A 24,881-nucleotide genomic window follows, 5' to 3' on the forward strand; every position below is an offset into this window, starting at 1 on the left:
CATCTCAGTTGTAAATGGCCTACCCCTTATTCCATCTGGTGGCTCTGACATCCACACATCATTAAGTGCTTCGACAGGCTGTCCATGTCAGACATCAACTCCAGCCTCGCAGACAGCCCAGATCCACTGCAATTCACCCATCTCTGCAATAGGTCCACAGCGGATGCCATCTCTCTGGCCCTACACACATTCCTGGGACATCTGAATTACAATGACACCGATGTCAAACTCTTATTTGTTGACTACATCTCCAACTTCAATACTGTAATTCCAGCCACACACCAACAGATTCAACAGCAGTTCTTCCGGTTGTTATCAGACTTTTCACCGGATCTCCTACGTGCAAGGGATGTATTCCAGATCTTCCAATGCACCTAACTGCGGCACTTTTTTAATCTGCACTTTCTCTGTGGCGGTAACACTGTATTTAACATCATCACATGTTAAACTAGTGCAGAAATTGCAAGAAAATGCTTGTCATAGTTACAAAATCTAGGAATACATTTTAGACTTTAGAGATACAGTGCAGAAACAGGCCCTTCAGCCCACCAACCCCTTCAGCCCGCTGACCAGCGATCCCCATACATTAGCATTATCTTACACACTAGGTCCAAGTTACAATTTTACCAAAGCCAATTAATCTATGGGCCTGGGACTCTGGCTTTGTAGGCAGCAACTCTACTACTGTGCCACCATGCTGCCAGTGATCCAAAAGTTATCGTTATCACTTTTCACTCTGGGTGAAATCAATTAAAAAATGCGTAAGACGGATGGAAACAGATTTCAAGACATAATATTTTTCTAATATTCCAGTGTGTGGGGCAGTGGTTGAGAAAAATTATAGTCTCACATACAGAGACATTGATCTTCCTTGGTAATTAGAAAAGCTTCAACATTCAAGGTGTTGATATTGCAAACTAAAATGTCATTCCAATAACTCATTTTATGTTTATAAATGATTCCATATTTAGGAGAATCTTAAAAAAGGCTCCGAAAATATATTAAGAGCAAATGGATAGCTGGAACGACAGTAGGCTCCCATAAAGATTAGTGTGGAAGCACAGGAAACAGGAGAGTCGTAAATGAATACTTCTTGCCTGTATTACCTTGGATGTTGGAGAAGGACATGGGCTCGAGTGAGTGAAGGGGAGGGGGAACAGAGATATCCTGGAGAATGTCATTATTACAAAGGAGCAGGTGTTTCTAGTTTTTGAAATGCATAAAAGTGGACAAATCCCTGGGGCCTGACCAGGTGTATCTCAGACATTGTGGAAATCAAAAGAGCAGATTGGCTGTTCTTAAGTGATAGGAGCAGAATTAGGCCATTTGGCCCATCAAGTCTACTCTGCCATCCAATCATGGCTGATCTATCTTTCCCGCTCAACACCATTCTCTTGCCTTCTCCCTATAACCTCCAACACACATACTAATCAAGAATCTATCTATCTCTGCCTTAAAAATATCTATTGACTTGCTTCCACAGCCTTTTTTGGCAATGAATTACACAGATTCACCACCCTCTCAGGGTGAAATTCCTCCTCATCTCCTTCCTAAAGGAATGTCCTTTAATGCTGAGGCTTTGACTTCTGGTCCTAGACTCTCATACTAGTCGAAACATCCTCTCCACATCGGCTCTATCCAAGATTTTCGCTATTCGGTAAGTTTCAATGAGGCCCCCCGTCAATCTTCTAAACTCCTGCGAGTAAAGATAGAGCTCTTAAGGATAGCGGAGTCAGGGGGTATGGGGAGGAGGCAGGAACGGGTACTGATTGAGAATGATCAGCCATGATCACTTTGAATGGCGGTGCTGGCTTGAAGGGCCGAATGGCCTCCTCCTGCACTTATTGTCTATTGTCTAAAGGCCCAGTGCCGTCAAACATTCATCCCATTTTAACCCACTCATTCCTGGGATCATTCACGCAAAAGATCCCTGAGATTTCATAACTTTGTTAGTCACAGACAAGGTACCAGATAATCTGGAGGATAGTTCAGATTTAACAGGGATTTGAAGAGCATGTTTCCAACACAGATGATGGTGGGTAGATGGAATGAGCTGCCATGGAAGATGGTAGAGGCTGGTACAATTACAATGTTTAAAATACTTTTAGTTAGGTTCACGGATTGGAAAGGGATGCAGGCCAGATTGACGATATGAACCAATCACAGTCAAATAGGGTTAACATAGATAAGCACCTTGGTCGGCATGGACACGTTGGGTCAAAGGATTCTTCTTCTGCGCTTTATAATTCTATGAATCTATCACGACCTGATTCTCTGTATTTGACAAACATCAGAATTTTAAATCCCTTAAACATACCAATATTGAGTGACAAGGAACCAATTATAGAATTCCTTAAGATCTATTGATAATTAAGCTAATTGAAGAAAGCAATGCGATTACCCAAGAGAACAGACATTAGTTCATGGTAGAAAATCTAAAGTGAGTGCAACTAATCACTGGCTGGAACACTTGTGGGTCCTGCTCACCTCTACACACAACAAAGGAATTTTGTAACAATCAAAATTATAATACCGATTCAGTCTCATTTATAGCAGCTCTAGAAATCGCATTTGAACATTTTGTTTTAAACTAAATGCTATTCATTTTGCCTATCTGTCAGTGCCACCCTTGAAGGTGACCTTGCACTATCTCCCAAAGTTACAATCTCCGCCTTTTAGTTTCGTTTAGTTCAGAGATACAGCGCGGAAATAGGCCCTTTGGCCCACTAACGCTATCCTACTCACATGAGGGACAATTTACGATTTTTACTGAAGCCAATAAACCTGTACGTCTCTGGAGTGTGGGAGGAAACCGGAGATCCCAGGGGAAACCCACGTGGTCATGGAGAGAACGTATAAACACCAAACAGGCAGCACCCGTAGCCAGGGTTGAACCCGGGTCTCCGGCGCTGTAAGGCAGCAACTCTACCGCTGCGCCACCCATGCCTGTCTCATTTGTGACTTCTTCTGATTTTAAAATTGGTTATGAAGGCATGAACCAACAGTCAGAGAAAGATCAATTGCAATGCAGGACCTACCATGCCTGGTGCCATAAACACTCCCTCCGTTTCCCATCCAGCTCCTACTCATCCCCTCATCACCAATTATTCCCCTCGAGAGCTATGGCCAGAGTCAGAATCAGTGCATAACTGAGATTGTTTTGCTGAATTCCCTCAGGATATCTCTTGCTCTATGGCTCTATCTTTGCAGAAACACAGAAATTATCGCAACGTATCAGGGAATGTCTCGGGAAATTTGTCCTCTCTTTCTGCAGTGGGTAAAATACAAGCTCGGGGAAGAGAATTATGCCGTCTCATCCATCGTTTGCACCAGTGGCCCTCAACAAATGCCAATCTATCACAATAAACGATTCAAATGCTCAGGATTGTACTGGAGGAAAAGAAAGAAACAACACTTAAAAATAAAGTAGGCTTGTTTTATTGCTTCAACTTGAGATTCACCCTCAAGCAATTAAGTTGGTAGCCTGCAAGTTTAAAATCAATAATTACTTCTGTGGCATCTTTACTCTACCGAGGTGATGGATATACAGATTGATTTTACACTTGCATCAGGTCTCACCTCATGATGACAAGAAAATAGACTGATCTCCAAACATTGTGAGGTTTTGGGATGTTTTGTTAAGAGCACACAAGAGCCCAATAAGACTTCTCCATAGGAATGCACGGTAAATGGTGCCATGAACAATTTTCAGTCTTGTTTCCTTTGCAAACACTTTACATATTTCTAAAGTCTCTGCACTTTGAGATCCAGCAACTTTAATAAATATCGTGGGTTTTTTTGTCTTTCCTCAGAGTGCTGCCCAACGAGTGTCTTTCCCTGCATTTACATCATTGCATTAACTTCTTTTATGACCTTTTTTTGTAATTTTAATACTTCATTTATATCCATTTATCCATTTGTTCCCAACTGTTGTCAGGCAACGGAACCATCCTACCAACAACTAGAGAGCAGTCCGGAGCTCCTATCTACCTCATTGGAGACCCTCAGACTATCTTTGATCAGACATTACTGGACTTTATCTTCCACTCAACTTTATTCACATTATTCCCTATATCATGTAACTGTACACTATGGATGGCTCATTTGCAAAATATGAATTGTCTTTCCGCCAACTGGTTAGCACACAGCAAAAGCTTTTCACACAACCTCAGTTGACGTGACAATAAACTAAATCAACCATTCCTTTTCAGCCAACACTCTTGTTGCTGCTTGCTATTTCCCTTGCAGTGACAATAAGCTAATTTGCGTGAGATGCAGGAATTAACAAAAATAAGTTGCACTGCTTTTGAAATGTTCTGATCACTCCCATTCTTACCCCTAGAGCCTCTCCCATGAACCTAAAAATGTTTGTTGGAATGGCAAAGTGAATGGCTGGGTCTTAAGGACTATCTCTGCGTAGAAATAATCAATGCAATTTCAATAGACAATAGACAATAGGTGCAGGAGGAGGCCATTCGGCCCTTCGAGCCAGCACCGCCATTCAATGTGATCATGGCTGATCATTCTCAATTAGTACCCTGTTCCTGCCTTCTCCCCATTCCCCTTGACTCTGCTATCCTTAAGAGCTCTATCCAGCTCTCTCTTGAATGCATTCAGAGAATTGGCCTCCACTGCCTTCTGAGGCAGAGAATTCCACAGATTCACAACTTTCTGACTGAAAAGGTTTTTCTTCATCTCAGTTCTAAATGGCCTACCCCTTATTCTTAAACTGTGGCCCCTTGTTCTGGACTCCCCCAACATTGGGAACATGTTTCCTGCCTCTAACGTGTCCAACCCCTTAATAATCTTATACGTTTCGATAAGATTTCACATAATTACGTGTGAGAAAGCCAGTCCCCATCTGCAGAAAGGCAATCACTGAGTTGTTCCACATCCTCTTTTTCAGAAAAACGAAGAAGGCAAAGCATTTTGGGAATGTTGAAGGTTTATCAAAAATCTGGGATATTATTAACAGCAAATATATATGACCATCTGGGCCACAACCATGACAAAGAAAACGTTCAATTTTATGAAAAGGTTGCTGTTTAAAAAAAAAAATTAAATTTAAAAAAAGGTATCTGATACCCGGACAGAATTCAGGCATTGGCTGATAAGTGGCAAGTGACATTTGTACCATAGAAGTGCCAGGCAATGCCAGGCAAACTCTCTCCAACAAGAGAGAATCTAACTAGTTATTAACTTGACATTCAACTGTATTGGTATCACTGACTTTTTCACCAACAATGTCCGGAGGGTCGCCATAGATCAGAAATACATTAAAAAAAGGCACTTATCTACTCCCGTTAATTTTTATTGTTAGATCCTTTTTTTTTTTTTTAACCCTCTTACTCTCTCTCCCCAAGTTTATAGTTTTATATTTTTATTTTTACTTTCTCTCTTCAAAAATTTAAAAATTGAAGCTATGTAAGAACTTTGTAACAAATGTGTTTTTTCTTATTTCGATTTGTACATATGCTTTTCAAAAATAAAATATTTAAAGAAAAAAAAAAAAAGAAAAAAAAAAAAAGGCCCTTATTTCTTGCACAAAAAAAAATTGTAATTAGGGCAGCACAGTGGCACAGCGATATAGCTGCTGCCTAACAGCGCCAGAGACCCGGGTTCGATCATGATTACGGGTGCTGTCTGTATGGAGTTTGTACGTTCTTCCTGTGACTGCGTAGGTTTTCCCCGGGGGCTCCATTTTCTTGCCAACTCAAAAGACGTGCAGGTTTGTAGATGAATTGGCTTTGGCAAAAATTGTAAATTGTCCCTAGTGCTAGTGTATTGGGGATCGCTGGTCAGTGCGGTCTTCGCACTGTATCACTAAACTGAACTGAAAGAATTAAACAAATCATTTCAGTAGATTTATTTTACCATATTGATGGAGGGAGGAATGTTGGCAAGGGCATTCATTGTGCCACTTCCTTGTAAAATGTCTCATAAGGTCATAAGGAATAGGGGTAGAATTAGGCCATTCGGCCCATCAAGTCTACTCCGCCATTCAATCATGGCTGATCTATCTCTCCCTCCTAACCCCATTCTCCTGCCTTCTCCCCATAACCTCTGATAACCTGTACTAATCAAGAATCTATCTATCTCTGCCTTAAAATTATCCACTTAGCCTCCACAGCCTTCTGAGGCAAAGGATTCCACAGATTCACCACTCTCTGACTAAAGAAATTTCTCCTCATCTCTTTCCTAAAAGTACGTCCTTTAATTCTGAGGCTATGACCTCTAGTCCTAGACTCTCCCACTAGTGAAAACATCCTCTCTACATCCACTCTATCCAAGCTGTTCACTACTTTGTCGTGACCTTTCACATAGCCTTTCACTATTTCTGTCTCAGAAATGTTTCACAACTTCACAAACTACCTTGTTTTAATTCTTTTCCAAATCAATGCATTGAAATCTCAGTCTGCAATCTAGTTTTCAAATTAGGGAAGGGCCTTCTTCTATCAGTAAAAAAAGACGAAGAATGGGACGCAACAATAAAACAAATTGTTATTAATCTACGGTCAACTTAGAGTTGAGAATGAGATGCGAGTGGGACAAAAAGAAATAAATCTCTCTGAAGTCAAAGGCAGCAAAAAAAGTTTGGAAACCTCTGGCTTAGAATATATATTTAATGCCCTGTTATGTTTTAAAGTAAGCACTCTTTAATTTAGGAGTGACAGCACTACTGACTGGTTCAGGTATGCAATTAGTGACTGCAAAAAGTAGAACAAATTTGTTTACTTAACAAATTAAAAATTGGTTTATTCTGACCCATCTGCTAATGAATTTTGTGTATGATTGAGGAGGTTCCAATCTCGAATGGAGGGCTGCAAGTTGATTAAAGCATTCAGCCATTGCTGCGTGTTTTAATCAGTCCACTGTCCCCTTTTTAGTATTGAGCTCTACTCAATCACACACTGTAGCCTTATTAAATATCTGTTCCGCACAGCATGCTTTCAAGAAAATCTTGCTTTATTTTTAAGTTATTGGTATGTGGAATGGGGACTAGTTTACAAAAGGTATTTTTAGTTCTTCAAGGTATCTTTCTTCATAGTTATTATGTTTTTGCTCTATTAAACAAACATTTGATTTAGAAGTGTGATGTGAATGCTTCAGCCATTGGCGGGAATTAATTTTTATATTTATTTCTACAATTCTCATTTTCCTTTCCAATACAGTTTTAACCTCTGCACCATGTGGTTCCTTTGCTGTTGTAAAAGAGTGCAGTTTAGTACTAAATTGTTACGAATGGAGTGAAAAGTGTCTGTAAGAGTTCACACTCCAATTATTATTTTTTCGTCCATTGAGTATGATTGCAGTAAAATGAATGAAAGGATTGAGCAAGTGAACATTTTTATTCGGAAAACAATTAGGATCTGGAGCACCACCAGAAACAATGGTGGAAACAAATTCCTCATTAGCTTTTACAAGGGACATTTTGAAGTCTAAAGTGTTCAAAAGATTCTGAAACCATGGCAATTAAATGGTACAGAGAGAATAGCTGTAACATGCCACTTTCTGTAAGAAACTTCGATTACTTTATAAAAACCATGGTTCTCAATTGGAAATTGTGTATATTTCTTAATGCTGTGTATATTATTGGAGCATTTCTGTAAGGTTATGCTGGTATAACCTTTGCCTATTATGCTACTAATTTCAATACAGCAGATTATAAATGTTCTTGAAGTTAAATGTAAAACTAGTTGAAGGACTAAACTATAAATATATTTCTATTTAATTTGAGGGCATGGATTTTTTCTGGTTCAGTTGCAGGAACTATTACTTAAGGAACAAATCCATTTTGCAAGAAAAAGCACAGAAGGTTCAGCACAGAATGTGCTGTGTAGCAATCAGAGGTGTGCCGCTCTGCATGTGACCCTGTCATTTCTTTGGTTTAGTTTTAGTTTAGCTGAGAGATATAGCGCGGAAACAGGCCCTTCAGCCTGCAGAGTCCGTGCCAAACAGCGATTCCCACACACTGATACTATCTGACGCACACTAAGGACAAAATGTGTAGGGAAGAACTGCAGATGGTAGACACAAAAATGCTGGAGCAATTGTAAATTGTCCTTATCTTATCGAAACATATAAGATTATTAAGGGGTTGGACACGTTAGAGGCAGGAAACATGTTCCCAATGTTGGGGGAGTCCAGAACCAGGGGCCACAGTTTAAGAATAAGGGGTAGGCCATTTAGAACTGAGATGAGGAAAAACTTTTTCAGTCAGAGAGTTGTAAATTTGTGGAATTCACTGCCCCAGAAATTTAAACTAAACTAAATTAAACAATTACTATAAAGTGAGGTACTCAGTGAGCCAGTGCACTGTGTAGAGTACAGGGTCCATCCTCCGATTAAGGCAAATTTAATCATAAGCCCCCTGCCTTTTCAACTACAAAACAGGAACATTGCCAGAGATTCCTATTACTCTGCCACAGGGAAAAGCAGTTCCTTTCCAGGGAATCTTCAGAGATATCTTCCCACTGTTTCTCAAAAGGTTAAAGATTGGCAGGAACTTCAGACAAACCCTTCATCTCCGGATGTGAGCGAAAAGCTTTTCAAACCTTCGCTTCTCATTTTGTCAATGCTTTTTTTTTTGCAATTCACAACTTCCCTCTTTTAAACAGTTACAGCACTCAGAACTGTGACTGACACTAAACTGTTCACCTTTTATTGCTAGTCTGCTGTTAGCACGAACAGAAGTCATAGGTTTGGGGATCAGGCAAACTACTGCTTTTCTCTCTGTCACACATAGGCAGAAGGGCTGGGCCTCATTAGGCCTCATGAAGTGGGTTTGGCCAAGCCCGAATGAGCTACGTTGGCCTCTGAAACATCTCAAAATGCACAAACATGAGTCTGAAGAGCCAGTCATCCTTCGAAAGGCAGATGGTTTCTAAATCAGTAGGAATTGCCTGAGGTGTTTTTAATGCTGGAAGCTAATTTAAAGGGATTACCACTGCTTTTGCATCTGGCTATAAAAATAATGATCAGCGTTAAATCTTTGGCTACTGGATGTTCCCATGCTTGAAGAGATATGTCCAATTTCCCCATCACTAACTGAAGGATAGTATTCGTCACATCAAATGACTGCTCCTATCATGATGGCCCAATGCCATGTGGACAGGGAGCAATGGGACCAATTTTCAGAAGGCACTCCAAGAAAACAGGACCTTTATCTCAACTATAGACATTTGACCCTTCAATGCAGCAGCAGTAAAGTAGTATCTTACATAATGAACTTGCTCCTGCACCAGTCCCTCTTTCTGTTTATTCACAAAATGCTGGAGTAACTCAGCAGATCAGGCAGCATCTCGGGAGAGAAGGAATGGGTGACGTTTCGGGTCGAGACCCTTCTTCAGACTGACCCTTCTTCAGTCTGAAGAAGGGTCTCGACCCGAAACGTCACCCATTCCTTCTCTCCCGAGATGCTGCCTGACCTGCTGAGTTACTCCAGCATTTTGTGAATAAATCGATTTGTACCAGCATCTGTAGTTATTTACTTATACCCTCTTTCTGCTTGCTTTAACGGTGGCAACAATCACAGAAGTGCTATGTGTTTAGTTAAGTTTAATTTAGTTTAGTTTAGTTTAGAGATACAGTATGGAAATAGGCTCTTCGGCCCACCAAATCAACGCCGACCAGCGATCCCCGTACACTAGCGAAATCCTACACACGAGATGTAGTGTCTACAATTTCCAATTTTGTTTTACCGAGGCCAATTAACCTACCAACCTGTACGTCTTTGGAATGTGGGAGAAAACTGGAGCTTCCGGAGAAAACCTACGCGGTCACGGGGAGAACGTAAAACTCTCTAAGGACAGCAGCTGTAGTCAGGATTGAACTCGGGTCCCTGGTGCTGTAAGGCAGCAACTCTACCACTGTGCCGACTTGTTTATACTAGATATTATGTAATATATCATGTTTTAAGCTGCTTGGCATTAACCTCATGTGACACAGGCCTACAAATGTAACAGTATATTTCAGTGCGGACAATCGAAATGCACTTTAGACACAGCGGAATGTGACAATGTCCACTTCCAAAAGTTGAACCAGTTGTGAATTATGATTATAGAATTTTGGCATTAGATATCAAAATACTAACATTCCCCCAAACAACTTTCCTTTTGGAGTATTGCTGTGTAAATTAATCCTCACTGTGGAATAATTAATCAAGTTAAACTTTAGATTGCCTTTCCTCCCTCCAGCCCTAACCACCGATACCCTCCCACAACTCCCTCCCCAAATTCTGATAACAACCACCTCCCACAGCCTTCCCACCAAACACTAATCATCAACAGTATTTCACAACCTCCTCCATCTCTGCTACTCCATCAACAACTCAACCTGTCCCATACCCGCAAGGTCCATTTGCAACCCCTCATGTGCCAGCCCTCCTCCCGTTTCAATCCAACCCCTATCCCACATAAGGTCATAAGGAATTGGAATTAGGCCATTCAGCCCATCAAGTCTTCTCTGCCATTCAATCATAGCTGATCTATCCCTCCCTCCTAACCCCATTCTCCTGCCTTTCCCCCATAACCCCTGACACCTGTACTAATCAAGAATCTATCTATCTCTGCCTTAAAAATATCCACTGACGGCCTCCACAGCCTTCTATGGCAAAGAATTCCACAGATTCACCACCCTCTGACTAAAGAAACTTCTCCTCATCTCCTTCCCAAAAGAATGTCATTTAATTCTGAGGCTATGACCTCCAGTTTTGACTCTCCCACTGGTGGAAACATCCACTCCACATCCACTCTATCCAAGCCTTTCACTATTCTGTATATTTCAATGAGGTCCCCCCTCATTCTTCTAATCTTCAGCGAGTACAGGCCCAGTGCCAACAAACGCTCATCATAGGTTAACCTACTCATTCCTGGGATCATTCTTGTAAACCTCCTCAGGACCCTCTCCAGAGCCAGCACATCCTCCATCAGATATGGTGCCCAAAATTGCTCACATATTCCAAACGCTGCCTTACCAGAGGCACATTTATATTTGTATGCTCCATAATAATCACCTTACATTCTGCTAAGCAAACACTGTCACTTTATCAGAATCAATTTTGTGTCTTGCTCAGGTATCGGACAACAAAAATGCAGCAAATGGCTGCCTTCGGCCTGACTCCGAAGCAGAAGCTGGAACAGTGCTACAATTCAAACTTGTCCTTTGGGGAACATTTGAAAGTGACAAAGGTAAATTGGGAAATTTGCAAGCTTTGAAAAAGTATTTGTTCTTCAATTGCTCTGATGAATACCAAGCTAAATATCTTAGCTTACTATTGGTTTTTCCGCAACTGGATGTGACATTGTAATTATTTAGAAAGAGAGTCCCAATCTGCCCAAAGACAAACAAGGGTGGCCGCTAATATCTATGACTTATTAGATGAATCTCAGGTTGTCACATAGCTGAGACTCTGGCGATCCTCAGAATACACGTGTTAAAAGTCAGGCTAGCAACCTGAGAAGGATGCTAATTATAAACAAAAGGGGTACTAGAGAAACACTTAACTTTGTGCTTTACTAAACAAATGCATGTTAGCGAAGCCGTCCATGAGACCAGTGAAGGAGTACTAACCATAAGAGCGGGTGGTTAAGCTAAAAGGCAACAAAGAACCAGGCCCTAACATAGGTTGCTCACACCATGGCTGCACAAAATATCCAGGGCCATTTGGACTATCAAACCACGAACCATTGTTAAAATAGAAAACTGATTTTTATAGCTGCATTTATTCTTTAAAATCAATGGCAAAAACATGCCAAACATAGACAAGTGAGTAACTCAGCGGGACAGGCAGCATCTCTGGAGAGAAGGAATGTTTCGGGTCGAGACCCTTCTTCACACTTGCCCTTCACTTTCACTTAGACCTCAGACAAATGAAGAACTTTCTGAGGTAAAGGGTTATTGTTAGTTCATCTTTATTATTCCACTTTTTTTTAATGATGTTATAGAAATAAAAACAAACTTTACTGACCTAGATTCACAAAATATTTAAATGAGGCATAAACCGCGTACAACTTAGAGCAGATTAATTTTAGCAAAGAATTTAACAATGGTAAAATTGTAAATTGTCTCTGGTGAGCATACGATAGCGTTAGTGTGCGGGGATCGCTGGTGAGTGTGGACTCGGTAGGCCGAAGGGCTATATCTCTAAATCTCTTAAATTCTTTAGTCATTCCCTGTAGTTCCATTAATTACCTTTCCCTATTGCACACCCAGGTCCTATATGAAATGTTTTTCGAACATCAGGCCTGTCATTTCTTTTTGGAGGGGTCGCTAACAGTAATAAGGCAAAAACAAAAAATCTAATTATTTCTCCAAATCCACCTGCAGCCTACACTTTAATAAATCCAAAGGAGAGTTTACAAATTGCTGTGGTATTGTTTCACCTTTTCCAAAATTAGCATATCAATATCTCTGCGCAGTAACAATGATTGAGAACTATCAGCTCTGGGACAGGAAAATTCTAATTGTACGGGGTAAAATATATCATTACGATGAAGAAGTGTTCTGTGAAAGTCACTCAAGTACTCAGATGGTTAATTCTGAGTATGTTGGCCATTGCTGATCATTCATCTCCATTGAGCCACTTGTACTTCAGGAAATCATTCACAACATCAGAACACCTTTTCAATAAGGACTTTGTGACAGTATCAATTTGGACTAATTTACGCCACGCTTTCTATTGAAGCAGTGTTTAAGACCTTGCATGTATTTGTTTACTTCCAATCCCCTCAATTTTTTAAAATTCAGTTCACTTTTTTTTATTTCCACGTTGCAATGCAGTTTAAAAAAAAAGATATAAGTTTCACCTTCCTTGCAATGAGACAATTGAGGAAGGGCAACCAAAGGAAAGCACAGAAAGGATGAAGCAAAAATTGGAGTTAACATTTTGGTGACGGTAATTTACATGGAAATTAAGTACATTATGGGAATGAAATGTGACAATGACCTCTGGATGCAGCAGTAAAATCAAGACTAAATCAGAGAATTTGGGGGGGAGCTTCAGGATAATTGACTTGTTGATTGAGATATGCAACATGACATTTGAGGTGAATCTCTGGCTGCCATTAGCATCACATGGATAATTTTCCAACCTTGCATTCTTGCTGAAACACCTTGACCACCTAAAGTGCCATTCAGGCATTCCAGCGCACATGGCGGACGTATTTCTCACCAGTGCAAATGATAAATATTGCTCATTTTATTGTTTGCAATATACACCTGCAGCAGGTGGGGCTGTCCACCAAAGGTGTATAATTGTAAATCCATCCTTGCATCCTTGCATGAGAAAGTAGTATTAGTATGGTATGAACATTGAATTCTCCAATTTTGGATAACTGCTAAACCCCCCCCCCCCCACCCCCCCCCACCAACATCTCCTCCAGCCACCCATCCCCTGCCCCCCAACTGCACTCACACCAATTTCTCCCCTCCCCCTGCCCTTACACTAACTCACTCAAATTTATAATATTATTTCAGGATTTTGACCTACTCATCACTGTTTCATCTAGAGACTTGAGGAGGTGGGGGATAGTGGAAGTAAAATCTTTAACAGAGCATAAATCCACTATGGGTTCAGTTAAAAAAGAACAGATATTAGCTAATTCTTAACCTCATAGACACCCTGATTACCTATGGGGAGAATATAAGAATAAAATGAATATTCTGAGGCACAGAAATTTTGACCAGACTGGACATAGTTAAATTCAGCAGCAAATTCAATGACAAATGTCAATTTACCACACAGATTACAATACTTCAAGAAAGGGGTCCATTACTATCTTCTCGAGTCGATATCATTGGGCACTAGATCTTTGCGAATGATGCTTATACATATCAAATGAATAAATAAATTAAATTAATGTGACAATTGGGTTTTCAGATTGTGGAAATCTGCCACAGAAGCCTGTGGAGGCCAAGTCAATGGATATTTTTAACGCAGTGATAGATAGGTTCTTGATTAGGACGTGTGTCTGGGGTTATGGGGAGAAGGCAGGAGAATGGGGTCAAGAGGGAGAGATAGGTCAGCCATGATTGAATGGCGGAGTAGTCTTGATGGGCCAAATAGCCTAATTCTGCTCTTATCACTTATGAACTTATGAAATTATAGTTAAGAATTATCTGCAATATCTCTTCTTGCTTTGACATCATCTTAAAAATTTCAAGTTCCTTAGAATAAGTGCATATTGATTCGAGCAGTCAAAAACAGAACATGCCAAAGAAACTCAGCAGGTTAGGCAGCAATGAAGGGTCCTGGATCTGAAATATTAACTATTTTTCTTTCCACAGATGCTGCTTGACCTGCTGAGTGTTTAAAACATTTTCTGTTTTCATTTCAGATTTCCATCTTGCAGTCTTGTTTTGATTGTCAATTTTGATTCCATCATTGATGCTTTTTTGTCACCAACAGTTTGAGGCAGGGAACATAAACAAATGGGCATAAACAAATGATAAATCATGTGATGTCATTACTGCTCAGTAATTATGTTGTATAATCACAGTTTATATTGCCACAATAGCCAAGAAAAGGCAGTCAATTATATTATTGCTCAATTAACAGATTCTCTTCAAATTTTTCTTTGTGATGGTTTTAAATTAATTAAAATAATGGCAATTGGGGAGTAAAATGTTTATGCAACAACCATTAATTTCCAGGCCCACAACTCCTGCTTTTATTGTTCTGCTCATTCATTTAAGTCTCCAATCAAAAATGCAACATAACCATCATCAAGCAAATCAGTCACAAAGGTTGTAATAAGGCACTTAGTGTAGCAATCAAAATTTTGTAGCTTTAAAATAGCTAAAGATAAATTTGGAATAGATTGCTGATTATAAAATCTGATCTCTTCGTGTCAAACTGATTCCATATGAAATGTTATCTACGTGGTGTTAATTGTAAACATTTTAAATGTTCCTCGAACTTTATGAAGACATCTGAATATCTTTATTTTAAAGTTACTCTGTAACCAACTCCGTGATTTGTTACAGAGGTAAACTCATGATCAGAAAAGAAGAAAATGTTGCTCCTATATCCCAGTAAAGCAGGGGTCAGGCAGCATCTCTGGAGAAAAGGAATAGATGCCTTTTTGGGTTGAGTCCCTTCTTCTGACTGAGAGTCAGGGGAGAGAGAAACTAGAGGTATGAAAAGGTACAAAGAATAAATGAATGAAAGGTGTGAAAAGAACAAATCAAAGCCGAACTACAATTTTTTTAGATTAAATTACCTTACCCATCGATAGATAGTTAATAAATTAGCCATTTTTTAAAGCCATAACTGTTTGTATTTAATGGTTATGATTTCAATTCAGGAAAGAAATGCCAATGAAGGATTGCATCAACTATTATTTTAGAAACTATGTATTCTTTTTCTATTGGCTTCCTTCTCACTCATTTACAACCATCATATTCTGTTTCTTTTTCGGGGTTTTTTCCCTCTTAACATAATTATCCTGCTGCATTGTTCCTAAAGAGCTAGTTTCCATCCAATGACTATTTTTTCATCATTTAACCACAACCAAGAGCTGGAGAAAATATATTTCCACTGGCCTCTGTTGATCAATTAACTGCACTGAAGAGTTGCAGCACATTGCACGCAGGATGCTTCAATCAATGGTTCAATGTTTCAGTGGTGCTTTTATTATCACATGTGCGAAGTGCAAACGCACAGTGAAGTTCTTTTCTTGCAAACAGTCCAGTAGAGTATTGCCATAACCAAGCACATCCCCGATTAACAAGTGTTCCAAAATAGTCTACTGATTCTCCCTTGTTTTGGTGCCATTTTCAAAGTCCAGTCCATGCTCTTGTTGTTATGAATGTTGCCCATTCCAGGCAAGTCGCAGACTACTGCGGGCCTCCAGCCATCGCCATCGTTGGACACGTGGATCAACCAGCAAACCGACATCCCTCTCCTCGCCTGTCCACCTTTGGGCGCCTCCTGCAGCTGAACTCAAGGGTGTGGTAGGCCAGACCACGGTTGCCTCTCTTGCATTCAAGAGAGAGTGGATAGAGCTCTTAAGGATAGCGGAGTCCGGGGGTATGGGGAGAAGGCAGGAACAGGGTACTGATTGAGAATGATCAGCCATGATCACATTGAATGGCGGTGCTGGCTCGAAGGGCTGAATGGCCTCCACCTGCACCTATTGTCAATTGTCTATTGTCCTCGCCGGTTGCTTCCATCACCGTCACCAGCTCTATCTTTTCTGGTCTTCGGGGGATGAGTAGGGGCCTTCTCGGCGGGCTCCCTCTTCCAGGCCACGGTCATAGGTTCATAAGGAATAGGAGTAAATTTAGACCATTCGGCCCATCGTCTACACCATTCAATCATGGCTGATCTATCTCTCCTTCCTAACCCCATTCTCCTGCCTTCTCCCCGTAACCTCTGACACCTGTACTAATCAAGAATCTATCTATCCCCGTCTTAAAGATATGCACTGACGGCCTCCACAGCCTTCTGCAGCAAAGAATTCCACAGATTCACCAACCTCTGACTAAAGAAATTTCTCCTCATTTCCTTCCTAAAAAGAACGTCCTTTAATTCTGAGCCTATGACCCCTAGTCCTAGACTCTCCCACTAGCGGAAACATTCTCTTCACATCCACTCTATCCGAGCCTTTCACTATTCTGTATGTTTCAATGAGGTCCCCCCTCATTCTTCTAAATTCCAGGAAGAACAGGCCTAGTGTCGACAAATGCTCAGCACAGGTTAACCCACTCATTCCTGAAATCATTCTTGTAAACTTCCTCTGGACCCACTCCAGAGCCAGCACATCCAAAATTGCTCACAATTTTCCACTGGGTCCTATGAGCGGGGGACCAGCTAGGTGTCTACCCTTTGTAGGCCTCGGTCAGCCGGGTCACGTTCACGTTCAGCCTCGGGAGACCATCTTGGCCGCCACCCCTTACAGACTGCAACCCTCTGGGAGCTTCATCCACGGGTTTAGGATGATTTGCTTCCACACCATTGGTGAGGTGTTGGTGTTATTGTTGGAAGCAAATCATCCTAAACCCAGGAAAATACTGAAAAGACTTCTTCAGGATGTCATTCTACAAGACGTAAATCAGGGTTGTGGAGGAATGCTGTGAAGGCAAAGTCAATTGATATTTTTAGGGCAGATATTGACAGATTCTTGATTAGTACGGGTGTCAGGGGTTATGGCTAGAAACAGAATAGGTTTAAGAGGGAACGATAGATCAGCCATGATTAAATGCCGGAGTAGACGGCGGGCCAAATGGCTTAATTCTGCTCCTTTAACTTATGATCATGAAGATATTCATTAGCAAATATGAATCCAGCATGAGGTCACTGGGTATCAAAGAGGAGGGGGTCCAATTGACATTATTCCCATTTCCAACCATGGTCACTTTTGATCTTGATATCATCCTGACTTAGAGCAACTAATTAAGGACCGTCTTGATACAATACCTGGGGCTTTGCTTATCTCCATGGCTGAGCAACACGTTGTTAAAACTTACCTTGACCTATTGAACTCACAGAAAAATTTTGTGCTTTACAAATCTTCAAAGAAACAGTAAATAAGCAATAAAAATTTTAATGATGCAAAATTCTGTGTAGGTATAATCTCATTGTCTTTGTGATGATATTGCTTTTTCCCTCTAGTTCCTTTCTCTTTCTCATTCACTCACACACACACACTGTCTCTCTTTCTCTCTGCCTCATCATCTGACTCTCTGTCTCTTTTAGTTTCTCTCTGTTTGACTGTCTATCTCTGACTCCTTCTCTCTCTCTCTCTCTCTCTCTCTCTCTCTCTCTCTCTCTCTCTCTAACCCCCTCTCTCCCTCCCTATCTGTCACTCTCTCTTTCTCTCTCACTTTAGCTTTTTGTTTTTTTCTGAATTTCTCTCTCAGTCCATTTCTCTCTGTATTGGCAGCAGAGTTTTCAGTTGTCCGAAACCCACTCTGAAATGTTTTGTTCACAATCTCTCAGCTTTTCTCTACTCTTACCAATCTTCGACAAAGTCTCGTGTTACACTTCTAATCTCCTCCTCCGTAGTTCAATATTCATATTGTTAAAACTAATCTGTTAATCATGTTACAAAAGTCTTTACATTAAAGGTAAGGTGATAATTGCAAGTTGTTCCTAAAAATGACAGGATGTATGAAGGATTTGTGGGTGGGTATTAATGCTGACTCTTTGATTTTGCACAGAGTCAACTACAAGTGGAACAATGAAGAAACATCTCCAGTCCAATGCAATAAAACAGTTGATTGAGGATCAAAATGTCTCGGCGAATAAAGCAACATTGGGTGCTAATGACGAACCTTTGGTCTCCAAGTAAAAGGTATGTTACTTTGCCATCTAGGATGGAACATTTTATTTTGTATGGAACACAATAACAAATTATTTCACATTTCTATAAGTTATGTCACCAAGGAGAACAATGTTGGAATTGCAAGATCGAAAAAAGGGCATTCTGCCATTGATAGTTCCTGAGAAATATTTCACCCTGGATGTTGAATTTTTTGATGACTGATCAGCAGATTACCCAGTCAAACACAGGCATTATTATTTGTGGCTTATTATGAGCCAGGTAGTCAAAGAATATCCCGACCAATAAGCCTCCCTCAGCCGATTGATGAGAGAGACATTGCATCATAACATCGTAGTCCTGGTGTGGGAGCATGCGTATGTCTATCAGGGCAGAAGATCAGATCAGTAAACTACAAATTCCTGTTCCAGTCAAAGCCTTTCTAATATGTCAGTGGATCCAGTCAGAATTAAGAATCGCTAGTCAGAAAACGTTGTAATGTGCACTTTAAATCATTGAGGAGATTTTTGTAACCACAGCTTTATGAAGACTGGGGAACCCTTTGCATTCTGTCTCACACCACATGGTACAAAAGAGGGAATGTGTTTGCTTTTGAAAGAAAATTGTTCACCATCTGATTTTTGTTTAGGAAATTATTAAAATTTATGCTTTAATACAAACTAAGTGGAGTTGTCACATATTTTTTAAACATTTAGTGCACGTCAAAGACAATTCATTTCCATCCCGTAGTGTCAGGCGATCAAATAAATTAGTCACTTCCATTATGTTTGTTGACTACTTATTTGAAATAACCAGAGTAAAGATCTCTTTTTATTTCTTGCATAAAAGACCACATGCTGTGAGTGAAGCTCCTCTCTGTAATGTTTCTTGGGATAGACAATCAGAGCACTCATTGTGTTACATTAAAGTCAGGAAGGGACATCTAAATTACCATCCTGTCAAATGTTGCTTTCAACATCCATGTTGCTCATTAACACATTATACCCAACAGCAGTTTATTAGTATCGCCTGCAGGTGCATGTTACACTACAGGGTGATGGAATCTCTATCCTCAATATTCCACTTGTGAAATCCTTGGTTTTAATCAATGTCTCGTGGAGAACTGTTGAGTGGACTTCTAACTTTAATTTAGAGATACAGCAAGGAAACAGGCCCTTTGGCCCAGGGAGTCCACAGTGACCCGTTCACACTAGTTCTATTTATCCCACTTTCCCCATCCCACACCATCCACATTAGGGGCAATTAACAGAGGCCAATGAACCAACACACCCAGCCGAGTTGCTGCCTCACAGCCCCAGTGACCCAGCTTCAATACAGACGTCCAGTTCTGTCTATATGGAGTTTGCAAGTTTTCCCTGTGACTGCATGGGTTTCCTCTGAGTGCACCAGTTTCCTCCCACATCCCAAAAATGTGTGGGTTGATAAGTGTAAATTGCCACTAGTGTTTAGCTGAATGATAAAATCAGAAATGGTAGAGAGAATAGTGATGGGAATGTGAAGAGAAAAAAATGGGTTAAGGTAAGATTAGTGTAAAAATGGGTGTGTGACAGTCAACCTGGATTCAGTGGGCCAAAGGGCCTGTTTCTGTGCTTTATTTCCGTATGTTTTCTCTGAATGCTTCATATCATTGAATATCCCCTAATAAAGAGGATAAAATTAAACAAATTGTTATTGTGCTGATTATCCCCTGAGGCTTGACTGTAAAAGCAGCATAAAGAAATGGAGATGAAACTTCTGACATAAAAAAATTGTGAAAGTTTAGCAGCTCAGTGAAATCTAGTGTGTTACCCAGCCTTCAGCCTTATTCCTGGCTGTGGGGTGAAAGTGCAAGGAATGCAAAGATCGGCCACAATGATTCAGGACGTTTAGTTTCCCTGAATGTTGGAGCGGAGAAGCAATGTTTGAGGAAGGACACAGATGTCTGCCAGCAATGCGTGCCCTGTGACACACACTCAGCAAGGCCTGACAGAGGAGCACTTTGTACTGGTAGAATGCGAGGCCCCACATTCGTAAAAGAAAGCTTTGAGAAAGCAACCGATTGAATTCGAAGGTTATTGTGAGGTGGTCCATAGATTTGTTATGTAACGTTACTGCATTGGCATTAGATGCAATAGTCTCAACACAAATGCCATCTAATGCCATACAAATAATACAATGTAATTTATCTTCATCGCTACCAAGCTTTACTGGGTTTATTGACCCACTGCAAAATGTTTCAACTTTAGTGTAAATCTGACTTTGCCATTTCTAATGGTGCTTCTAATCAACAAAATCTGGTAAATTGACACAAAGTGCTAGAGTAACTCAGCAGGCTAGGCAGCATCTTTGGAGAACATGGATAGGTGACGTTTTGGGTTGGGACCCACCTTCAGCTTAATTGTCGGGTGGGGGAGTGAAAAAGCAGGAAGAGAGAAGAAGCAGGACAAAGCCTGCGCCAGGTAACAGGTGGATACAGGTGAAGGTGGGATTTGATAGGCAGATGGTTGGACAAAGGCCAGAATGAAAAGACAGGAGGTGTGAGACAAAAGGATTGAAGAATTGCGAATTGTGATGGTAGAGAAAGGAATGTAGGTGGAAGGGGTGGGGGAGGGGGAGGGGAGGAATAGATGCAAGTCCAGGTGGGGCATTAGGAAGGGTAACATGGAGGGTGGGGGAAGAAGTGTGAAGCAGCGGATTTGTAATCACCTAAAATTAGATAATTCAATGTTCACACCATTGGGTTGTGAGTTGGGATACCTTTCTGAACTTTTCAGTTCCTCCTTCCCGATGGTCACTTAATTATCCATTATCATTAGAACATTTTTAAAGCCTGAAACTGTGAAGACTATTTTAAAATTATTAGTTGGAATCAGTGCTTTTTTTGGTAGACTAAAGGGAGCTGGCAAATCATTCCTTGCTGTTGGTGCCTCTGGCTAATCGTTGGCCTCTAAGCTTTCATAAGCTGTTTAATGGCCTGACCAACTAAGTTAATTTAACATTTTATTTTTAAACTTTGGTAATATGCATACAATATTAACAATTCTAAAAAAATGAAAAACTAGTTTTTTAATCTTTTGGGGGTGCTGGTGTGCTGTGCACAGAAAAGGTATCTCTTGGAATTATATTCCCCAGTCTCCTCCTCCACAGGACCAGCATCTAATTTAGTGAATATGTTCCCTTTTATGCAACAATAGAAGCTTTTATCATTTGCTTTTATTGTATTTTCAAGTTTATCCTCACATTGTATCTTCTCCCTCATTTTATTTGTTTTAAATATCTTTAGTTTACTTTAGAGATACAGGCTCTTCCATCCACCGAGTTCACATTGAATAACGATCACCCCTGGACACTAGCACCATCCTAACCTCTAGGGACGATTTGCAATTTTACCAAAGCCAATTATTATTTATGTTTTATTGGAAGTGTTTGTGTAAAAAAAACATGACAATTTTGTAGCTTTATGAACAGCCTCAGTTTTAACACTTTTCAAAAGGGCATTTAATTAAAAAGAGAGAGAAAGAAGGAAAAGAGAAATTAAAAAGAAAAAATTGATGTTTTGAAGAACATTGTAAACGTTGGATATCAACTTCTCTGTATCTGCATGTCTATTCAAACATTCGTCAAGTTTATCTTGACTTGCAGTGTTGTAGTCTTGCATGTATGTTTTCTATGTACATAGTCCCTAACCTGAAGATATCTGAAAAAATTATTCGTATTCAAATCGTATTTCACCCGCAACTCTTGGAAGGAGGAAAAAGTCCACTTCCAGTATAGGTCTCCCACAGTATTCATTCCTTTGTTCTTCCATTGGTTGAAGACACCGTCTAAAGTAGAGGGTTTAAAAGAGCGGTTATTTGCAATAGGAAGGAGGAGAGACATGTCTCTCAATTTAAGACTGAACTTCAACTGTTTCCAGATAAGAATAGTACCATGAATTATAGGATTATAATCGTACATTGACTTATTCAGGGTTATTGGAGACAGGACAATCGAGCTTATGGAACAAGGCAAACAATCTTCTCTTTCCATTTTTAGCCAATTGGCCTGTTGGTATGAATCATCCAACCAGAAGATTATGGTTTTAATATTTGTTGCCCAGTAGTAAGAAAGAAAATTGGGTAAAGCTAGTCCTCCATTCTCTTTGGATTTGCACAAGTGCCGTTTATGTATTCGGTGACTTTTGTAGTCCCACATAAAGTTAGTACCAATGGAATCAATTTTTTTAAAGAAAGATTTGGGAAGATATATAGGTATTGTCTGAAATAAATATAAAAGCTGCAGGAGAAAAATCCTCTTTAAGGCATTCAATCTGCCAAGGAGGGAAATAGGCAGTGTTTTCCATAATTGAATATAAGTATGAAGTTTTGTAATTAATGGAGGGAAATTTGTTTTAAACAGGAGGGAATATTTCCTGGTAACGTAAACTCCAAGATATCTGAATTTATCGGTAACAATTCTAAAAGGGAACTGTTGGAACCGGGTAATGTCTTGTTCGTTTATTGGCATAATTTCGCTTTTATTCCAATTAATTCTATAGCCAGAGAAGATGCTGAATTGGTCTATAATGGATAGTAAATTTGGGATACTAGTTCGGGGGTTAGTGATGTATAATAGTACATCATCTGCGTAGAGGGAAATTTTGTTCGTAGTATGTTTAGTATTGTATCCATATATGCCTGGGTGGGACCTGGTGCTCTCAGCAAGTGGTTCTATGGCTAATGCGAATAGCATTGGGGAGAGAGCACATCCTTGTCTAATACCCCTGAATAAGCAAAATGTAGATGAGAGGGTTTGATTGGTTAATATTCTGGTGTTTGGGTTCCCATATAAAAGCTTCAGCCATAAGCTAAAGTTTTCGCCTAATTGGAATTTTCCCAGCACTGTGAAAAGATAAGACCAATCAACTTGGTCAAAGGCTTTTTCCGCATCCAATGCGATGATTGTGAGGTCTTTATTCGGTATTCTATGTGAGTAAATTATATTAAACAGACGTCTCAGATTAAAGAATGAGTGTCGTTTAGGTATGAACCCGGTTTGATCTGAGTGTACAAGTTTGCCAATGACTAGGCTGAGTCTACGAGCCAGAGTCTTGGCTCAGATCTTCTGATCGGTATTTAAAAGGGCAATTGCTCTATACGATCCCGGCTCTTCTAGATTCTTATATTTTTTAGGAATTCATGTAATAATTGATTCTGCTAGAGTGTGCGGTAAAGTCTGCTCCTTGAACGCTTGGATATACAGGCATTGTAGACGTGGGGAAATTATATCGTTAATTTTTTTGTAAAATTCATTATTGATCCCGTCTGGGCCAGGAGTTTTTCCATTTTTCAATGATTTAATAGTCTCTGAAATGTCCTTTACTGTTGTCTCTGAACCCAACTCATTACGTTTGGTCTCACTGAGGATTGGAAGATTGCACTTATCCAGAAAAGTCTGCATCATCACTGAGTCGGCTGTTGTTTGAGATGCGTAATGGGTTTGGTAAAATTGGTGAAATCTTTCGTTGATATCTTTGGGCAGTGAAAGTAGTTCTCCTCTTTCCGATCTAATTTTATGTATCGTACGGTCATTTTCTAAGTTGCGAAGTTGTCTTGCTAAAAGTTTATGGGGTTTATCGACGAATTTAAAGTATTTTTGATTGGTGAATTGAAATGCCCTACTGATTCTTGCTGAGAGTATCTGGTTTAATTTGTATTTAAGTGCAGCAATTTTGTTATGTTTTCCTATGGCTGGGTCGGCAACATTTTCTGAGTCCAACTATTTTATTTGTTTTTCTAATTCCTGGTGCTCTGCCTTTCTTCTCTTGTTCTGCGATGCTTGGTAAGAAATAATGCAGCCTCTAAGGAAGGCTTTAAAGGTTTCCCAAAGCAATGTTGGAGAAATGCCAGGGGTGTCATTTGTCTCAAAGAAGATTTCCATCTGTAACTTCAGGTATTCATAAAACTTAGCCTCTGCGAGTATTTGTGCATTAAATCTCCAACACGGCTGTCTTTTCGCCATTCCTTCCAGTTTCACAGAGAATGTAAGAGGACAATGATCTGATTAATAATATTGTGATATTTTGGGTTGTGGGTATATGGCAGGAGTTTAGAATCGACCAGAAAATAATCTATTCTTGTATATACTTTATGGGCACCTGAGTAGAAAGAATACTCTCTTCCTGAGGGGTTGGCAATCCTCCATACATCTTTTACATTTGTCTTGTTTATATACATATTCAAAAGTTCACTGGACTTGGATGTAATTATTCTACGGAATGAAGATCTGTCTAAGTATTGGTCTAATACACAATTTAGATCACCCCCGATTATCAAATTGGACTGGAACATATCTGGGATTAAATTAAATACTTTCTTGAAAAATTGGGGGTTATCAAAATTTGGACTGTATATGTTCACCAAAGTCAGTGAGGTTGAATACACTTCTCCGGTCACTATGATATACCTGCCCTCCTTATCAACTATTGTAGATTTATGTTTGAACGGGGTACCTTTGCGGATTAAGATTGCAGTACCCCTGGCTTTTGAGGGAAAGGTGGAGTGGTACAGCTGTCCAATCCACCTGCACCTCAGCCTGTTGTGTGAGTCATTCTTGAGGCGAGTCTCCTGGAGGAATATT

General features: G+C 40.0%; 1 protein-coding gene across 2 annotated transcripts in view; it reads left to right on the plus strand.

Moving 5' to 3' along the window:
* Positions 1-24,881, plus strand: part of LOC144594034 (PC3-like endoprotease variant B) — a 1,240,467-nt gene that overhangs the window by 1,177,607 nt on the left and 37,979 nt on the right. For both annotated transcript variants that reach the window (XM_078400201.1, XM_078400200.1), the window contains 2 exons: positions 11,075-11,189; positions 18,163-18,296. In XM_078400201.1, coding sequence (XP_078256327.1) covers positions 11,075-11,189; positions 18,163-18,293 — 246 coding nt within the window. In that variant the 3' untranslated portion in view covers positions 18,294-18,296. The remainder of the gene's footprint in view (positions 1-11,074; positions 11,190-18,162; positions 18,297-24,881) is intronic.

Source organism: Rhinoraja longicauda, chromosome 5, assembly GCF_053455715.1.
Source record: "Rhinoraja longicauda isolate Sanriku21f chromosome 5, sRhiLon1.1, whole genome shotgun sequence".
Taxonomy (NCBI): Eukaryota; Metazoa; Chordata; class Chondrichthyes; order Rajiformes; family Arhynchobatidae; genus Rhinoraja; species Rhinoraja longicauda.